This window comes from Labrus bergylta, chromosome 21, assembly GCF_963930695.1.
Source record: "Labrus bergylta chromosome 21, fLabBer1.1, whole genome shotgun sequence".
Taxonomy (NCBI): domain Eukaryota; kingdom Metazoa; phylum Chordata; class Actinopteri; order Labriformes; family Labridae; genus Labrus; species Labrus bergylta.
In genome coordinates this window covers 2,423,702-2,442,902 of record NC_089215.1, presented here as the reverse complement: position 1 = coordinate 2,442,902, position 19,201 = coordinate 2,423,702, and the positions used below count along the sequence as shown (strand labels likewise).

The following is a 19,201-nucleotide window of genomic DNA, read 5'->3' as shown; positions in this document are numbered from 1 at the left end:
CACTGATTACACTATTTAGTTCGCACGTTTAACCCGAGTTTAAGATAAATATTGGATACATTTTTAGGGTGTAGTTCGCTTTAAATCCCAGCTGAGAGGAGGAGGAGGAGGAGGAGGAGGCAGGTCTTCACATCACTCAGCAGAGGAGACAGTCGGCCTCAGCAGCTCACACCAGCGGGCCAAATGGACCGATAAACATCACGGTTTGAGGCGATGTTCAGGTACAGGATGCGTTTTAATGTCCTTAATTTTGTCTTTGTTGAAAAGCAATTAGAAGCAATATTCTTCTAGCAGCATGTCGGTGTTTGTTTAGCTGGTCGGTCGTGTTCATGATGAGGTTTGCACACCCAGTTTTGACAGCTGAGCTCAGCAGCATCTCTCTGCTTGTAGACTATTAGTGTCATTTTACTCTTTTATTTTACACTCTGCTTCCATAGGCCACCCAAAGCTTGTGTTTTAAATTTACTGTTTAATTTATCACTTTATAAATTTATAATTTTGTTCTCTTTCTCTTGCTGTGACTGAGTCTACATTGCCATATGATAGTGTTCAACAGGGTCACCTCTCCTTTGGATAAAACCTTATCACTAAGGGAATGTAGTAGTATGGTTTTAAGGTGGATTTTAATGTAAAAAATTAAATATATTCATATAAAATCAAAATTCACCGGCCATTATAGAGCTCACATAGTTTACTGAAAGAGAAAAATTGTTTTCTCAAACATTAGATGCAATTTTTCTTCCTTTTATAACCTTATCAAGCCCAGTTTAGGATGCTATCAAAGGGCTATTTCTGCAATCTTCTCTATACTGTAATGATATTTGAGGTTCCCTCCAGGCTTTCTGTTGAAGTGTTACCAAGTTGAATTATTCAGGAGCTCAAAGGGAAACATTTCTTGGCAACTTACAGAAGAAATCAGTGTCTGAAGCATCCAAGCTTTAGTTAAACATGTTTCTATGTTAACTTGTTTCTCTGCATCTTGTCCAGTTTACATCAAAGTGTTGGTGATTTTGAATGCATAGCTTTGTGATGAACTGATGGATTAAGAGTCCCTTTAAGTTTTCTTCTGTGTCAATGTGCTCCGTGTTTTTACTTCATTATCTGACTACGTCTTCTATAACTGTCCATCGATGGTTGTAAAGTGTTTTATTGAATGTCAACTGGCATGGAGCTGAAGGTCAGCATTATGTACTTACATCACCCAACACCCAGAGGCGTCTCATGACCTTGTTCTGTCTCTCCTTCTCTCTCTCTCTCTCTCCATTGTCTTTTTTTTTTCCAACCATAACTTTTAATCCCATAGAGTCAAAGACAGAACAAAAGGAAGCTTTGTCCTGAACAAACATATTAGTCCAACTTTGTTTGGTTCAAATAGTTTTGGAGCATTGTTTGGAGACGACATCACATCACAGGCACTAAAAACCAAATGAAGATGAAAAGATATTAGTGTCAGTATTTAGTGAAATCAAACCAAAGGAGTACATTACCAAAGAAACATTTATAAAAACTATATTTTATAAAGCTGTGGCCCTCATGGTAGAGTCGTTTATCTCTCTACTAATTATGAGTTGCAATGAATGAGGCTCTCTCCACTCAAGGTTTCCCCCCGGGATCTGTGTGTTTTTAAAGGTGCAGTTTACTCTCACTATTTTGGCTGGATACGTGTTTTTGAAGATGCTTCAAATAAATACTCCTGCCATTGTTCTTCTGTAGTGCCTATTCAAAGATGTGTGCCAGATTTCAGCCCATGAACCACATTTTAAAAACCAAGAAGCAGGTTTTCAGATTTTCACATCATGTCTGCAGGCTCTGTTTTAGGCCGTTCTAGGATGTGTTTTACACCCCATGGAAGTCATTAATGGATTTAAAAAGGATGTTTTGTTTGTAGCAGTTTGTTGTTTTCTAAAAAAGCAAACTCCTACGGGCGTCTGGGACTCGAGAGGGGGAACGCTTTTGATGATGTATTCCCTGCTGTGTTTTAAAATGATACTTAAAAGGTCACATATTATTCAAAACACACTTCACCATGTTTCTTTAACACTAACATGTGGCTCTAGTCTGTTACAAACCCCCCAATGCTGAGAAAAGTCCATTCTCTCCGTCTTCTGCCTGCTCCACTTTTCTGAAAATGTGTGCTCAAACAGGCCGTTTGGAGATTTTCCCTTCATGACATCACAAAGGGCAGTAGCCCCTCCCCCAGGTGGGTGACACTCCCACAGCTAGGTGTTTGTTCTGCCCTCTGAGTCTGCCTTCTCACCGTAAACAATAGGACATGGAGTGAGAAAGCACTGAGTACACCCAAGCCCTTCCAGAGAGGGGGCGTGGTCAGACACAGCTCATTTACATATTTAAAGGTACAGACACAGAAACAGCCTGTTCTGAGCAGGGCTGAAATAGAGGGGTTTATAGACATGATCAAATACAGGATCAGAGTGGATTTAGAACAAGAAACTTCACACACATGTTTTGAGGAGCTCTGTGACCTTTAAGATAGATTTTCAGAGGGAAGCTATTCGAAATTTTAAGGAATTAATGTAATCTAAAAAGGATGACTTTGCTCTTCCATTAAACATTAAACACACAACAGGTTTGTGCGGTAAAATTGAGCTTTTTTTCCCCCCATTGTAATCACTCATGTTTCTTTTATCTCTTCTTCTGCAGATTTGTTTGCCATGGAAACAGACATGATTCCCAAATTCTCCTCAAAAGATGAGGAAATTGACTTCTGGAAGACTCTTTCCCTCAAGTACAAGAAAGGGTATGTAACCTGGCTCATAATGCAACAATTTGCAGAAATGACTGAAATGACTGAAATGATATAACTTAATACATTTCCTGTACATGTACACCTGCCGGGTAGAACCAGAACTTATGATCCACCATGAGGGTTTAACTTTTCTGCTGCTCGGAAGTTTAAGTGGTAGAAATTGAGTTATTGAGGGCTTTCACACTTGCAGAAAACTCCTGAAAGAATGTGATATTTGCAGAAGGAGCTGTAGTCTCCTGCTGTGAGGATGATATATGAGGTCAGGAGAACATCTGGAGCAGTCCTCCTGAAATTATCTAGATATTTTCAGGAGTGCATAATGTGAAAACGGCTTTTGAGGGGGAGGGGTGGAGGTTATTGTGGAAGCATATAATCGCCTGATGTTCACGTATTGACACCTCTTAAGGCTCTGCAGTTTCCAGGCGTTGTATTTTTGAATGTGGGCACCTCATTGTCTCATTGTCAGGCTCATTTGCAACACAGATGTCTCCGCTGAGTTTCTGTTAAGATCACGAGATGTGATAGCAGCGCTGCGTCTCTTTGTGTCTGTGGGAACGACGGCTCAGGAGACGTTTGATCTGTCACTGGATTACACTCTTTTTATCATCATCACTGTCTCAATTAGAAGCCGATGTTGACACTGTTGAAAACGTTTCATGTGGGGCGAGCGGTGAAAGCTGCGGTGAACCTCTCCCTTCTTCTCACAAAGAGACGACTCATGTTTCACGTTTAACATAAAAGTCTCTCTTTGTCCTCGTGTCTCTTTGAACGGGTTTGTGTCAGGGTACTAAAATTAGCTCACAACACCTCGCTTTATTAAGAAGTGATCTCTGAATCTTGACGTCCTGTGCTAAAGGAAACGAGTTCAGACCTACACCCAGTTATGTAAGAGTCCAGAGACAATGAGCTTCCTTCAAAGTGGAGCCTGCATCCGTCCTGTTTGTTGTTTGTTCTGTGTTGTTGTTTCTAATCTGTCTGAAACTAGTCTGATAGTAGCTTTAATCATTTCTAGTTTTAAAGTTCATTCTCACCCCTGAGAGCAGGTGAAGAAGAGTTTCTTAGTGGCTCTTCTTGAGCTTTCAATCAAATGTTTTTGATTTGTTTTTAAGACTCTAATGTTATACATTTTTTATCTATTCGACCGATGGGATTAGGACCAAATGTCCAATATTTTATTGCCTTGACTGATGTGATACAATTATCAAAATGTTTGTGCCAAATATCAATATTTTAATTTGAAATAAATACGTCACTCTAAACCGATTTTATCTGGAAAGTTGACTCCCCGCGTCACATCTTTATGAGACATCACAGTGGTGTTTGTGACATGAAGTAGGGAAACATAAAGAAAAAAGAGACAACGTGATAATGTACAGATGACAAGTTAAAGGTTGAAGCATGATGAGAGGTGAAACTGCTGTAAATAACAAATATTAATCCTGCACATTATATTTTTTTATAGTCTTCAGTTAATAAGATATCCTGATTTATCATAATGTGATCGTCCTGCAATACATCAAATATTGTAAAAAATATGAATCATGAGAACATAGTTATTGTGGGCAAGGTTATCGTATCATAGCTTATAACGTACGGTATCATATCACAGCCTATCGCATCGTCTTAGGGTGAAAAATGCCCTTAATTGGAGCATGGCAAGATTCAGCTTTTTCCTTTTTAGAAATGTTTGGCAGTAAATCAGTTATCACTAAATCACTGTCACTACGATATTCTGCTATCTCATATTGTATCCCATTGAATGCCAGCTAATGTCATGTAGGGTGATGTGAGGAGAGTTAACATGTCATTTCATGTCATATAAAGACTTATGACATGTGTTTCCCCTCCCTAGTAAACACTAATATTGTTGATAAATGTCCAAAATGTGAGCAGGGAAACACTTAGCTCTATTTTTAAATATTGTTCTTCTTGCTGAGGATTCCCTCTCACCAGCTATTCAGAAATTAAAACGCAGTATTTTCATGAAATGGGTTAAATGACAGTGAAGGGGAAGCACCAGTCTGCCAGTGAGTCACAGCAAACATTTTCCAGGATGAACCAGTTCAAGTGAAGTCGACTATTTCCGCCTGCATCTGAACTACAGGCTTTACAAATGGACTCTTTGGCTCTGTGCCACCTCCAGCACTCTCATCCCTCATCATGGCTGGCTGGTCCATTTGCCATTTATAGACAGCTGGGTCTGTGTGTTTGTGTGTTTGTGTGTTTGTGTGTGTGTGTGTGCGTGTGTGTGTGTGTGTGTGTGTGTGTGCGCGCGTGTGTGTCCAAGTGTATTCGACCGTGGACGCATCAACAGACAGTTATATAACCTGCACTTCCTTGTAAAGCTGTTGTGTCGTCAGACGGCATGTGATGTCACAGTTCTGAGAAGATTTAAATCCACTGAAATGTTTTTTTTGTTCATGTTGTTGTTGTTGTTGTTGTTGTTGTTGTTGTTGTAGCTGACAAAAAAAGGCTCTAATAAGGGACGCAGTGTTTTTAGATGTTGATACATTCTAGCCGAGAGATGTTACATTTAAATAACTTTCAAGAGATTTATCACCAACATGTCCTCTTTCTAATTCAAACAGAGGGGATGATGATCTTTAGATTTTTGTACTCTTAACACCAACAAGTCTGGAAACTGGTCTGGTAGCTGGAGAGGTGCTAGTTCACTTCCTGATCACTGCCCAGGTGCCCTTGAGCAAGGCACTGAACCCCTCCACCCACGCTCGCCCTCACTCTCTCACTCTGCAGTGGCTCCTTTTCTGAACGTCATTCTCTCACCCTCTCTCTCTCTCACCCTCTCACCCTCTCTCTCTCTCTCTCTCTCTCTCTCTCTCCATCTCGCTCACCCTCTTTCTCTCCTTCTCTCACTCTCACTCTCTCTCTTTCTCTCACCCTCTCTCTCTCTCTCTCTCTCTCACCCTCTCTCTCTCTCTCACCCTCTCTCTCTCCATCTCTCACTCTCTCCATCTCTCACTCTCACCCTCTCTCTCTCCATCTCTCTCACTCTCTCCATCTCTCACTCTCACCCTCTCTCTCACACTCTCTCCATCTCACTCTCTCTCTCTCTCACTCTCTCCATCTCACTCTCTCTCTCTCTCTCTCACTCTCTCCATCTCACCCCCTCTCTCTCTCTCTCACTCTCTCTCTCTCTCTCTCTCTCTCTTTCACTCTCTCCATCTCACCCTCTCTCTCTCTCTCTCTCTCTCTTTCACTCTCTCCATCTCACCCTCTCTCTCTCTCTCTCTCTCTCTTTCACTCTCTCCATCTCACCCCCTCTCTCTCTCTCTCACTCTCACTCTCTCCATCTCTCTCTCACTCACTCTCACCTCTCTTCTCTCTAAATGTTCTTTCTTGATTTAGTTTATCAGATATAAACATGAACCTCGACTGAACCTTCTTTTCCTCTAACTTAAGTTTTGAGATCTGGAACAGTGGGTATCTGGGTCAGACCTCCAGAGGCCACCTGTCTTCAAAACAAAGAGCAGAATAAATGTGGTGCTCGTACAACAGTTGATGAATGAAACCACCCAGGCCTGCCTTCCACCTCTTTCCGTCTCCACTCGTTGTCTAACGGCTCCTCTTCTGTGCGCCCGCCCGCCTGCAGCTGCCAGGACGCCCAGGAGGAGCTGCTGGAGTTTCAGGAGGGCAGCAGGGAGCTGGAGGCCGAACTGGAGGCTCAGCTGGGACAGGCCGAGCACCGGATGAAGGACCTGCAGTCGGAGAACAACAGACTCAGGAACGACGTGGAAAATTTTAAGGTAACTCAACTTCAGCTTTATTTGTCCCCGAAGGACGATTGTCTCTGCAGCAAGGCTTCTAAAGGATTAAACAAAGCAGCCTTGGAGAAACAACAGAGACCCTTTACTGATTCTTTTAGCAGCTTCCATTACAGACAGAATAAAGTGCTGAGTCAGCAAGACTACAAACAGGTCACAGTTGAATATTCATCACTAGTACTTAAAGTCACAAGTGCACATTTTAACACAGTCAAATACACACTGTACACAACCACATTAATATTAGCCTACATACAGGAGAGAGTAACTGCTGACAACAGACACAGAGCAAAGCGACACAGCCGAGGTGAATCATTTTGTCTCATACGAGCGGTAACCTCCGGTCTTGAAAAATGAAGCCAATGCTGACGTGCAACATCCTGCAGTTCCCCGAGTGTCCACTAGAGGCTGGCTGCAGAAACACCGGAAGTCACATACACACCACGGGCAAAAAAAAACGTTTTTACAGCATAAATTAACATGTTTACAGCCTGGTAGTTATTTTCATCACTGGCACACACACTGTTGGTTTTGATTTCATGAACTGTGTCTAATGAGCCGGCGATCCGGCTGAAGATTTCTGCCTTTTAATAAGGCAGTTGTTTTTTTTCTTACCACTGTAACTTTTGCTGCTTTGCTTAAGTGCTCATGATGGATAGGCCGGGTCTTTGTAATATAACAAAGAGTAAGGTCTTTTATCTGCTTTTTGTAAAGTGTCTCGAGGTAACACTTGTTATGAGTTGACGCTATACAAATAAAAAAATATTGATTTACTTGTTATTCACAATAAGGCGTGTAGCTGACCTGATTGACAGGTGGGTGTGATGTAGCGGTTCATCAAGAGGTTTAAAACCCGCCTCAGCTCCAGCTCTCAGCCTGTCGTTAGGTTCACTGAAAGTTAGACTGAGGCAGCATTTCCAGCATGGCGGCTGCTGCCGATGAGCCTCCAGCACCCCCTGCAGGAACAGATGGATGACGTCACTCAGACGAAGCCTGAGTGACGTCTATGGTCTCATACTGCGTATTTTTAGCAATCAATAATAAAATAAATGCATCAGACTCGGTGTGCAAAGGACTTTACAGTGCAAGCAAAACTGGACGCCATCTTTCTCTGAATGCATCCTGGCTTGTTTTAGGTGTTAATGACAAACCCTGAGTTGTTTGCATTGTCAAACATGAGAGAAAATGTTGCATTGTGGGAGTCAGTCATGGAAACATTGGTAGCAGAATCTGCAATCAGCTAAATTATTATTTCAAACATCGATATCGGTATTCCTAATTTTCCAGAATCAATGCATCTCTAGTTTGGGTTTAATTAGTTCCCAGCTGCTGTGACTCGGCAATTTCCCAGTTTGGGATCAATTAAGTTCATCTATCAAAATAAAATGTAGCTTTTACAGTCCTACCTCAGTTCAACATTTCACTTTGAATACTTTGTTGCTGTCGTGTCGTTTTCAAGGACGTTGGCTGTGAAAGCGGATATATTGGATTAATGATGAGAGCAGCATTGTGTATATATATATGTGATCTGGATGATACATTAACCTCTGTTGGAAGTAAGAACAGCTTGTCTCTCCCCTTGAAATGAATATTTGATGCTCTTCTTTCTTACGTCACCGCTCGTCCTTGAGTGCGGTCTCTTGGGAGTGAAGTCAGGCTGTACCAACTGCTGCTCCCCTGGATGCACTCACTACATATGTCTTTATTTTGTCTTCTGGGCCTGCAGCTTTGTCTTTATGATTATAAGTAAAGAGGTCCCGGGATATGTCGAGCTCACACCTGAGAGGGGTCGTCCTGCAGGTGGCATATTCTGTGCAATCTAAATGGAAATCTCTGTGCAGGAAGATGCCGAGGAAGCTTTTTTCTCAGCTTGTGTCGACCACCAGCTGCTCCATCCTGAGCTGTGTGTGTGTGTGTGTGTGTGTGTGTGTGTGACCCTCATACATAATGCATCAGGTTGTGTCTGTCATTCTTATTCTCGCCCCATAATTACGGAGAGCCTGGGGCCACATTTCTGGGTCCGTGTTTCCAACCCTGCAGGTTTGAGGTGTGTATGTGCCGAGGTGTCTGTCAGGTTCAGACGACTCGCTTTAGTGGAATATGAAGCTTTGTTGTGAGATGAAACACAATGGGCGGATTGTTATGGGCAACTTTGTTCTGCTGTCTTTGTCAGGAATATGTTTTTTTGAACTCCATAATGGAGCGCTGTTGGCTCAACGAGGCGGTTTCATTCTCACATGACAGATTTCAGTGCAGACATGTCCTAAACAAAACAAAGAGGCGCTTAGAAACTTAATTTATTTTTCAGTTTATGAGTCTGTAAATTAGTCTGGTAGCTGGAGAGGTGCCCTTGAGCAAGGCACTGAAACCTCCCCCCCCCCCCCCCCCCCCCCCCCCACGACCAGCCCCCTCATTCTGACATCTCTCCATTAGTGCCACAGGATCCTGTTTGTGCATGTGTGTGTGTTTTAGCCTGTGTGTGTGTGTTCATGTCTCAACAACAGAGTGTAAAACTGAATTTCCCCTCTCGGGATTAATAAAGTATATCTCAAGAGACATAGCCTATCATTGTTACTGACACGAGGAGGAGGAGGCGGATGAAGGACTGCCTGACTCTGCTCATAAAGTCAGAGCAGAACAAGCGGCAGACCGGGATTGGATTTATGTCACAAATTCACCCATCACTGCAAAAAAAACAAAAAACAGCAGCTGTATTTGGTGCTTATTTTCAACCCTGTTAGATATGGTTCAGTATTATGTCGTAGATTTTCTACATTTGAGCTGTTAAGTAGGATTTCTGGTTGTATATATTTCTTTCTGATAGTGTTTGGGTTAGGACAGACATCGGCACATCGGAAAAGAAATGTGGCATGAACCGATGTCAGCAGCCGATGTTTTCTTTTTTTTGTTCCAAATCTTTTAAATGCTGACGTCTTGTGCGCATAACGACTGATTCAGAGAAGAGGATTTCACCTGATGAAGTCGCCTGTTTGACAAACTCTGAGTTGTTTTCATTGTCAAACATGAGAGAAAATGTTGCATTGTGGGAGTCAGTCATGAAAACATTGGTAGCAGAATCTGCAATCAGCTAAATTGTTATTTCAAACATCGATATCGGTATTCCTAATTTTCCCGAATCAATGCATCTCTAGTTTGGGTTTTAATTATTGCCCGCTTCTGTGACTCAGCAATTTCCCAGTTTGGGATCATCTATCAGAAGAAAATTTAGCTTTTACAATCCTACTACAGTTCAACATTTAATTTAGATAACATGCAACTGTGGGAAAAACCCACTGCAGTCAAAAAATGAAAGTTTGCATTTCATAAAACACAGCTGAATTTTAGGAAAGAAAATTCTCTGAGAACATTTTCCCTCCAAAAAACATGCAAGAAAACAACATTTTATCAAGAACAAACATTATAGAAATCAAGAAATTGCAGGAAGAATGTCTTGAATGTTTCTTTTTATTATGATTTTGTTTTTGATCTGTGAAGATGTTTTGTGTTTTTTTGTGTTTGCAACTTAAGGTCACCATAGAAGAAGACCAGGAAACAGTGATAAAATGTATATTTCACTGTCATGTGATGTGCCTCATGACTCTGTGAGCGGTTTGTGTGTGTGTCTGCAGCCGCTTCACACAGCAGCACAGTAACAGCAGATATAGGTCAGAAGCACAGACAGACCCAGCGGTACTTATCGAGCTGATTGTCTCAGAGCCGCTGCAAATATAGGTCACACTCACCATCGGCTGACTAACCAAACCGTGGTAGAGGAGGAAAATGAGGGTGGCACTGAAAAATGGATGAAAGCATGTTAGGGTGGTGTGTGTGTGTGTGTTTGAATCACACTCTGATTAAAAAGCTGCTGCTGCCTGATCAGTGACATGCCATCAATATGTGCCGTCTCTCTCGTCCCTCAGGAGAAGCTGGAGCAGCAGTACTCTCAGAGCTACAAGCAGATCTCCATGCTGGAGGACGACCTCGGACAAACGCGCAGCATCAAGGAGCAGCTGCACAAATACGTGCGAGAGCTCGAGCAGTCCAACGACGACTTGGAGAGAGCCAAAAGGTCTGAGCTCTCAATGTTTGAAACCCCCGACTCATTTAATATTTACACTTTCTCCCATAAGAGGTTGATGTTCGGATGTAGGTTATCTGGTTTTTAAAGGGTTAATATGTGATTTTTCACACTTAAATATAAATCAAGTATCTCCTCTGAAAATAACTCTGTGAGTCATGACTGTCTACAATGGGTGTAACACCCGAGTCCCACTGTCTGTGATGTTTTCAGAGTTTTCAGAGTCCTATCTTCACTTTGTTTACATCGCCGGGACGGCCGGCTGACTCCTCCCCTCGTGTATAAAAGTTGTTTAATTGAGGGACTAGAGAAAAGAAGAATAACATACTGTACTCACTGCTTAACTGTGTTTCTAGATCACGCTCATTTCAGGTAAATTTACATGCAGTGTGAAGATACCAGCATAATAAAGATCACTAGCATTAGCATGCTAACACAACAATGCAGCGCTAGTTGTTTTGGTTTCATGCTGGTGCTCAAGGGCGACATCTGCTGGATCAAAAAAATCACATATAAAGCCTTTAAAGGGAATACCATGACTCAATAGCTGAATTAATTTGAGCTTCATCAGATCAATCGAATTGATCGCTTTAAATCAATCCTGTAAGAGCCGGGATCAATGAGTCCTAATTCCTACTTGAATAATCATTGATAGTTAGAAAGGACGTATCGACGCCTTCCCCCTCAAGTCATTAATAGAACACAATTAATGAAATGTCAAGCTCAATGTTGCTTCCTTCATTTTCACCTCTTTTTTCTCCCCCCCCCTCAGAGCTACGATCTCGTCTCTGGAGAACTTCGAGCAGCGTCTGAATCAGGCCATCGAGAGGAACGCCTTCCTGGAGAGCGAGCTGGACGAGAAGGAGTCCCTGCTGGTCTCCGTGCAGCGATTAAAGGATGAAGCCAGGGGTGAGTATTGATTAGATTTCACTAACGAGGCGCGGGCGCCGATAAGCCCTCCAGCTCGTTAACATACAGCGGCTGTACTTCCCCGCTCCTCTTCACGCGGCCGTGTTCAGGGAACTGTTTTGTGTCTAAATGTGTTTTTTCATTTTTTCTTGTCCGGTGTAGATTTGCGCCAGGAGCTGGCCGTCAGGGAGAGACAGACGGATGTAAGCAGGATGTCGGCCCCGAGCTCGCCAACACAGGACAACGAGAAGATGGATTCGGCAGTCCAGGCCTCTCTCTCGCTCCCCGCTACCCCGCTGAGCAAAGGTCTGGACAACGCCTTTGCCAACACAACAGGTAGGTAGCTGTGGCCTTGTTTTTCCCTCGAGTCTTGCAAATGAAATCCAACAAGCAGCTGCCTTAAAGAGGACATATTATTATCCTCTTCCACCTTTTCAAACAGTTCCCCTGTGGTCTAAATGAAACATCTGTGCTGTGCTTTGGACAAAATATAACCTGAATCAAGCACCAGACGAGGTTTGTGACCCTGTAGAAACCAGCTCTCTCAGAACGCTCCGTTTTGGTGTGTGTGTCTCTTTAAATGCAATGAGCCTCCCCCCCCCCCCCCCCCCCCCCAAGTTTTGTTCTAGGCTGGGGGTGGAGTCCATTGGTGGAGATACGAGGGGAGGGGATTTTTTTTTACCAGAATCCCACTGTGACATCACAAGGAGAGCACATTTGAAACAGAGCATTTTTCTCTGTGTTGTAAGACTTATGCAGACCACAAACAAAGGACTGGATGGGTTTATTTCACATTTTGTGGGTTAGTAGACTCTCAGGTTACCCAAATAAATGTTAAAAAAAAAACAGTAAAAGTGGATCATAATATGTCCCCTTTAAAATATTAAATTAATGTTGAGTTATTAGAAGAAGGGAGTGACTCTTGTGCTCTCAGAGGGTTAAAGTATACTCCAAGAGGGTAAAAATGTGCATCAATTATTGGCATGTTGTGGCATTAAAAGCGTGGTAATGAATAAAAAGTCCTGAGGCAAAAACATTTAAAAATCTACAGAATTAAACTTTCTAAATCCAGCAGATTTTTGAACACTCTCGTTCTTTAAGTGTGTTTACATCCTGTCTTTGTAAAACGTGAAACCATATTACTTTTTCACATTTTCATTCTTAAAGCAGATTTAATCAAAAGTGTGTTTCACTGTGCAGCTTATGACTCATGATGTTTCCTTTTTTGGTTCAGTTACATCGCTCTGATGTTCTTTTTTTGGTAGCATCAGGCAGCTTTGATAAATCAATCAATCAATCAATCTTTATTTATATCGCACCTTTCATACAAATTCAATTGCAGTTCAAAGTGCTTTACAAGAGTGCAGAAAAGTTATTGACGAAAAAGTAGTTTATAAAATCATTGATCAGAGAAAACGCTTTAAAAACCTGCATTACGCTAACACAGTTAGCATCAAGCTACATTGAGCGTTCAGGAGCTAAAGATCTTTACCTGTTTGTCTGTTTCTGTCTCCCTCACAGCTCTATCAAACGGTTACGGCAGCAACTCCCCGTTGACTCCCTCGGCCAGAATATCCGCCCTCAACATCGTCAGTGATTTACTCCGTAAAGTCGGGGTGAGTCCGTCCCTCCTGAACTCATCTTTCTAACATCTCAAAGTCTCCTTTTTCAGACACGAGCGCTTCTTCTTCTTCACCTCTCATCTGTTAACGTCTCCTCTGCAGGCTCTGGAGTCCAAGCTCGCCGCCTGCAGGAACTTCGCCAAGGACCAGCGAGCCAGGAAGGTGTACGCTCTGGACAACGGCAACGGCCTCAACGCCAACACGACCAGCTACTCGCAGTCGCTCCACACGTCATACTTTGACAAAGCGTGAGTCAACCCTCCCCCGCCCGCCCCCCTGTCTGCCTTCGCCTCTCAGTAATATGTTTAGAATCTGGTGCGGTAATGTCTATTTGGTTAAAAGATGGCGTGCTATGTTTTGTGTCTGATGTGCATTTCTCCCAGCAGGACAGAGGTGGTCACGTTCCCTGCCTTGATTTTGGGTAATTTGAGCTCCTCCGCCTGTTCCTGAGAGCTTTGGGTTGTTTGCATGCTGCTGTAAAAAAAACCTCTTTTTAAAATACAACTAATGTAAATAACCTTCCTGAGGGTTTGATGACATCATGACCACTAACTGTTTAATGGTGGCGGTTGTCGGGGTGTTTCCTGCTGCCTTTAACACTGAGCTATATTCATATTTATCTTTCTTTTCTAAGTAGCAGCATCAGATAACTGGGATTAGTTTGCTCCAAAATTTGCCGAATTATATTTAACAGAGTGACTTTTTGAAAAGTTTGTTGTACTGATTGTTATCGGAGTGGTTTGCTCGGTGGTTAGCTAGGAGCGAGGAGGTTCCTGGTTCGAATCCCCGTCTGACAGGAGCCTCTCTGTGTGTAGTCTGCATGTTCTCATGCAAAGACATGCTCGTTAGGTTAACTGGTGACTCTAAATTGTCCGTAGGTGTGAATGTGAGTGTGGCTGGTTGTCTGTCTCTGTATGTCAGCTCTGTGATTGGCTGCCGATCAGTCCAGGGTGTGTAACCCCGCCTCTCGCTCAATGACAGCTGGGATCGGCTCCAGCACCCAGCGACACAGAACAGGAAAAGCGGTTTAAATGATGGATGGATCTTATCAGAAACCCAGAGGAAGAGACTTTAATCTAATGTGTGTGCGGCTAAACTACTCGGACGGTTGTGTACGAGAAATTTTCTAAAACTTTAGAATTGTTTTTTTTCTTTTTTTAAATTAAAGTCTTTCTATGTGATTTTTCACACTTAAATGTAGAAATCAAGTATATCCTCTGAAAATAACTCTGTGAGTCATGACTGTCTACAATGGGTGTAACACCCGAGTCCCACTGTCTGTGATGTTTTCAGAGTTTTCAGAGTCCTATCTTCACTTTGTTTACATCGCCAGGACGGCCGGCTGACTCCTCCCCTCGTGTATAAAAGTTGTTTAATTGAGGGACTAGAGAAAAGAAGAATAACATACTGTACTCACTGCTTAACTGTGTTTCTAGATCACGCTCATTTCAGGTAAATTTACATGCAGTGTGAAGATACCAGCATAATAAAGATCGCTAGCATTAGCATGCTAACACAACAATGCAGCGCGAGTTGTTTTGGTTTCATGCTGGTGCTCAAGGGCGACATCTGCTGCTGGATCAAAACATCACATATAAAGCCTTCAAGGGGTCCTTCACATGAAGAGGAGCTCTGTATTCAGTACAGGTGAAGGCAGGGTTCAGCACAGATTAGCTTTGAGCTAACATGCTAACATAATGCTGTTTTTAATGAGATTTATTTGGATTTGGAAAATCTTTATTGTCCCCGAGGGGCGATTTGGTTTGCAACAGAGGTCCATACAGGCAATACCTCCTATAAAACAACACAAAGACAAAATACATCACATACTGAACTACCATGGATATCATCATGATAAACGTGTGTGAGATAAGAGACTGTACACAGTAAAAGTGTCCTGGCAACAATGTCTGCAGCTTATTTAAAAACCCAACAGCTGATGGGACAAACGACCTCAGATATCTGTTAGATTTAGCCCTCTTAACATAAGTCAACCTCCTCAGTGTCGGGCAGAAGTCTAAACTCTGCACACGGGGGGTGCTGAGGGATGTTCAGTGTGTTGGAATTTGCTTATTTACAAACCCGACCTGAGGCTGACAGCTCAGTTTTGTGAATATCGTATAAAGTTTGTTCTCTTGTGTCGTCAAGTTTATTTCTATTGACAGTAGAGCTTTGCAGAGGAACGTCAGGCTGTCTCTGGGAGTCTGGGAGATTTGTTGAGGAAGTGGAAATCAAATCACCTGAATGTCTAATGGTATGCGGCCTATCTGTAACGCTGTCTCCCTCCTGTCTGCTGCTGGAGAGAGCGGCAGTGACACAGCTTGTGGAGTTTCTGCTGAGTGAGAGAGAACTGAAGAGGCAGAGCGTTCTTTATTGAGAATGAAAACACACAACAAGGTGACTGTCCCTCTGGATACAAAGCAGGATGTTTGTTATGTACACTACTCGCCGTGAGTCAGGAGGACGCCAAGGTCTGTTTGTCTCAGTCACTGTAGGAGAAGAAAACATCATGACGGCCTGTTGGAGAGCAAAGAGCTGAACCTCAAATATAACAAATGAAACACTCAGTATGTCAAGAGCTGAACAGCTATCAGTCTGACAGTTTGGCTTGTTTCCATAAGTCATGAGAAAAGATTTTAAGCCAATGGAAAAAGTAAAAATCGGCCTGTTTTAGAGTTAAAAAGAAGACCACACTGGCCCTTCCTGTTTGCTTTTATTGACATTTTCCCGCCATCTTTTATTCAGTGCTGAACACACCCCCCCCCCCCCCCCCCCCCCCCCCCCAGTTATGACTCAGGCTTAAAACCATCCAGGGGAGACTTAGTCCAAACTTTAACCCACAAAGGAAACCAGTTCAGTCAGGATAACTCTGCAGACTCCGCCCACTTTTCTTGTGTTCACGTTCTATTTTTAGCAAAAACACAAAAAGACACGTCGTCTTTGTGTCGCCGCTGCAGATTCTATTCAAGTGAGCGGACAGTGAAGTTCAGATAAACGAGAGGATGAAGATATTATTATCTGACACTTTGAGACGTTTAAAAAAAAAAAATCTATTTTCAGTTTGAATACTTTATCTGCCAGGAAAAGGAAGAAACAGTGTAGGTTTGTAATTATATTTTTTAATTTAAACAAGAAAGTGAGAAGAGAATAGAATACTTTATTATAATTATAAAGATGTGCTCTGACATGTCAGTGCCTCGTCTTCTCTCAGTGTGAGGAGGTAACACAGTAATCAATAAATATTAATACAAGTCAGTGGTCGTGGTTATTCTACTTGCCCTTTATTGATCACATCTAGACAGACTTCAGCTCCTTAATGGGTAGAAACTGTCGAGGAATCAGGAGGTTGAGACACATTGGCTCTATGCAGTGTTCTTAAAGGGATATTCACCCATTGAAACATGACTCTGTATTGACATTGGGTCATATATGTAGAAATGTGAAATACATTTTGAAGTTGGTGCCTTCTTGGCTGAGAAAAGGCAGAAAGTGTCTTTTTGGCTCATGTTGATGAAAGACACCAAATCCCAGAATGCACTGCACCGCAGGCCACTCCCACTAAGGTCCTCGATTTCAGAATCAGAATCAGAAATACTTTATTAATCCCAGAGGGAAATTCGATTGTTACAGTTTCTCCAAAATACCTCCAAAAAAAAACCGACAGGCCGGTCTTGTGTCGCGGCGGCCCCGGCGGCCCCGGCGGCCCCGGCGGGCCCGGCGGGCCAGCTGCTGTGCCTTCAGCGGAGGTTTTCACAGCATCAGAATGAAGGAAAAAACGACTCTGCATTTCATAAGGAACATGCAGTCGAACTTAAATGTTGAAATTTAAATTAGAAAGAAAACCAAAAGTTTGCATTATGTCGTGATTTATTCTCCTATTTCAAACTTATTTCAGAATCAGAATCAGAATCTGGGTTTATTGCCAACTACATTTACACATACAAGGAATTTGACTTGGTGTATTGGTGCTAAACAATTAACAAGGAAATAAATCATAACTAGCAACAACTTAAATAATACAGAATAAGAAGATATTACAATATATAAAATAAAATTTTAAAATGTAAAATATAAAAAATAAAGGTAAAAAACACAAAATAAAAAACACAAAAGGTGCAATGTAGGAGCTTTGTAGACGTTTCTGACTTTTCTTGACCCTCCTTGGCTTCCATACTAATCAGCTTGTTTAATAGTTGCTGGTGCTGTGGGGACTTTCTTTAACTGGAGCATTTTATCACTGGGAAACCGTCTTGCCAACTGGTCACATCTCTTCTTGGTTCCAGTATAAATGATTTGAATAATTTCTGATTTGAACGTTTTTGTCTTTTTGTCTTCCAGCCGGCCGGTGAACGGACTGAAGCCTGGAGCTCTGACGGCCATCACTGTCCCCCCTGCTGCCTCGTCCCCGGGCTTAGTGCCCCTGACTGTGTGACATTAACACACCCTGACCCCCCCTCCCCAACACACCCGTTGTGCACTTGAAATAAAAAACCTAAATATTTAAAGAGACGAACAACGAGGGAACACAAATGTCTGATACTGTAAAAACATTGTGGATGTTCTGTAAAGTCTGGACCCTTCACGTCCTCTCTCACTCTTTGTTCTTACTCGACTCTCGTGCTGTAACTAACGGGTCCCTGTCTGTTTATTTGACGTGTTACTGTTCCTGCTCTCAAGATGGCGCCACATCGACTCCTTCAAAGATTTCCTGACGAACTTAAAGTCTTTATATGTGATTGTTCACACTTAAATATAAATCAAGTATCTCCTCTGAAAATAACTCTGAGTCATGACTGTCTACAATGGGTGTAACACCCGAGTCCCACTGTCTGTGATGTTTTCAGAGTTTTCAGAGTCCTATCTTCAGTTTGTTTACATCGCCGGGACGGCCGGCTGACTCCTCCCCTCGTGTATAAAAGTTGTTTAATTGAGGGACTAGAGAAAAGAAGAATAACATACTGTACTCACTGCTTAACTGTGTTTCTAGATCACGCTCATTTCAGGTAAATTTACATGCAGTGTGAAGATACCAGCATAATAAAGATCGCTAGCATTAGCATGCTAACACAACAATGCAGCGCCAGTTGTTTTGGTTTCATGCTGGTGCTCAAGGGCGACATCTGCTGGATCAAAAAATCACATATAAAGCCTTTAACCCTGATTTGTGAAACATTATGCAATCAAAAAAAAAAGTCTTCTTAGCTGCTAAATGTGGTCAACTTCTACGAGCAATAATGTTTGTATTCGGACAGAAACGAGCACTAATATCACCGAAACTATGAACAGAAAATAACCGGGTTAATGTGCAGATGTCCCCGATAATCTGCTTTAATTATTGATGTTTGAAAATGTCCAACATGTGAGCGTCACAGGCGGATGTTTTAAACATGATCTCTTCTCGTCTTGAACTCGTTCCTCCTGACCCCTGTTCATTATTTACTTTCCTCCTTTTGGTTTAAATGTCGTCTAAAAGAAGGGGCGTCTTTGTGTCATTGTCGTGCGTCTAACACACCACCTTTCCTCTGAGCCATGTGACATGATGTGTACAGCTTTTGGTCATATTGATCGTTATTTATCGACTGGGAGGAGACGTCGTCGTCGCCGGTTAAACGAGCGTTCTCGTATCGTGTAGTTGAAGTGTTTTATCTGACGTTTTTTTGGGGGGGATTTTATTACTCAGCACATTTTTCAGTACTGTACAGGAAGAGCAGGTGAAGCACTTTGACTTTGTGAACTCAGTTTTATTTAAGTGCAATATCACTTCTTTTGTACGGAAGATGAGAACAGCCGTGCTTGCAATTTCTTTTTTTGTAAAATATTGCAAAATCTTAAAATGTGTTCTTACTTGATTGGATAAAAAACTTGTTCTCTTGAAAATGCTCACTCTGAGAAGTAGCCTCGAGTGGTTTTCTTGAGATATGGAGGAAATTAAGTCCGTATATTAAAAACGAGCTTTGGTATCTGAAGATGTTGAAATCACTTTGGATCTCGAGGTTACGGCAACGCTCAGCTGTTTTCATCTTCAGTAGTTGGTTTTAGTTTC

The 19,201-nt window shown here is 42.2% G+C and overlaps 1 protein-coding gene across 2 annotated transcripts; it reads left to right on the top strand.

The window, feature by feature from the left end:
* The first annotated feature begins 100 nt into the window (after window positions 1-100).
* On the top strand, window positions 101-18,825 carry ndel1a (nudE neurodevelopment protein 1-like 1a). Of its 2 annotated transcripts, XM_065949998.1 has the most exons (10): window positions 101-221; window positions 2,662-2,758; window positions 6,378-6,531; window positions 10,470-10,618; window positions 11,400-11,536; window positions 11,699-11,872; window positions 13,058-13,152; window positions 13,261-13,406; window positions 13,545-13,579; window positions 17,497-18,825. In XM_065949998.1, exons 2-10 carry the CDS (start codon window positions 2,673-2,675, stop codon window positions 17,505-17,507), a joined length of 987 nt encoding a protein of 328 aa, XP_065806070.1. In that variant the 5' UTR covers window positions 101-221; window positions 2,662-2,672; the 3' UTR covers window positions 17,508-18,825. The 2 variants fall into 2 exon arrangements, with proteins under 2 accessions (XP_065806070.1, XP_065806069.1); XM_065949997.1 differs by lacking the exon at window positions 13,545-13,579.
* The last annotated feature ends 376 nt before the right edge of the window (window positions 18,826-19,201 follow it).

Excerpts from the sequence above, each read along its gene's own strand:
- ndel1a (XM_065949997.1), top strand. The coding sequence starts at position 2,673 with ATGGAAACAGACATGATTCCCAAATTCTCCTCAAAAGATGAGGAAATT. Across the intron at positions 10,619-11,399 it reads GACTTGGAGAGAGCCAAAAG|AGCTACGATCTCGTCTCTGG; the intron begins GTCTGAGCTCTC and ends CCCCCCCCTCAG. Across the intron at positions 13,407-17,496 it reads ACGTCATACTTTGACAAAGC|CCGGCCGGTGAACGGACTGA; the intron begins GTGAGTCAACCC and ends TTTGTCTTCCAG.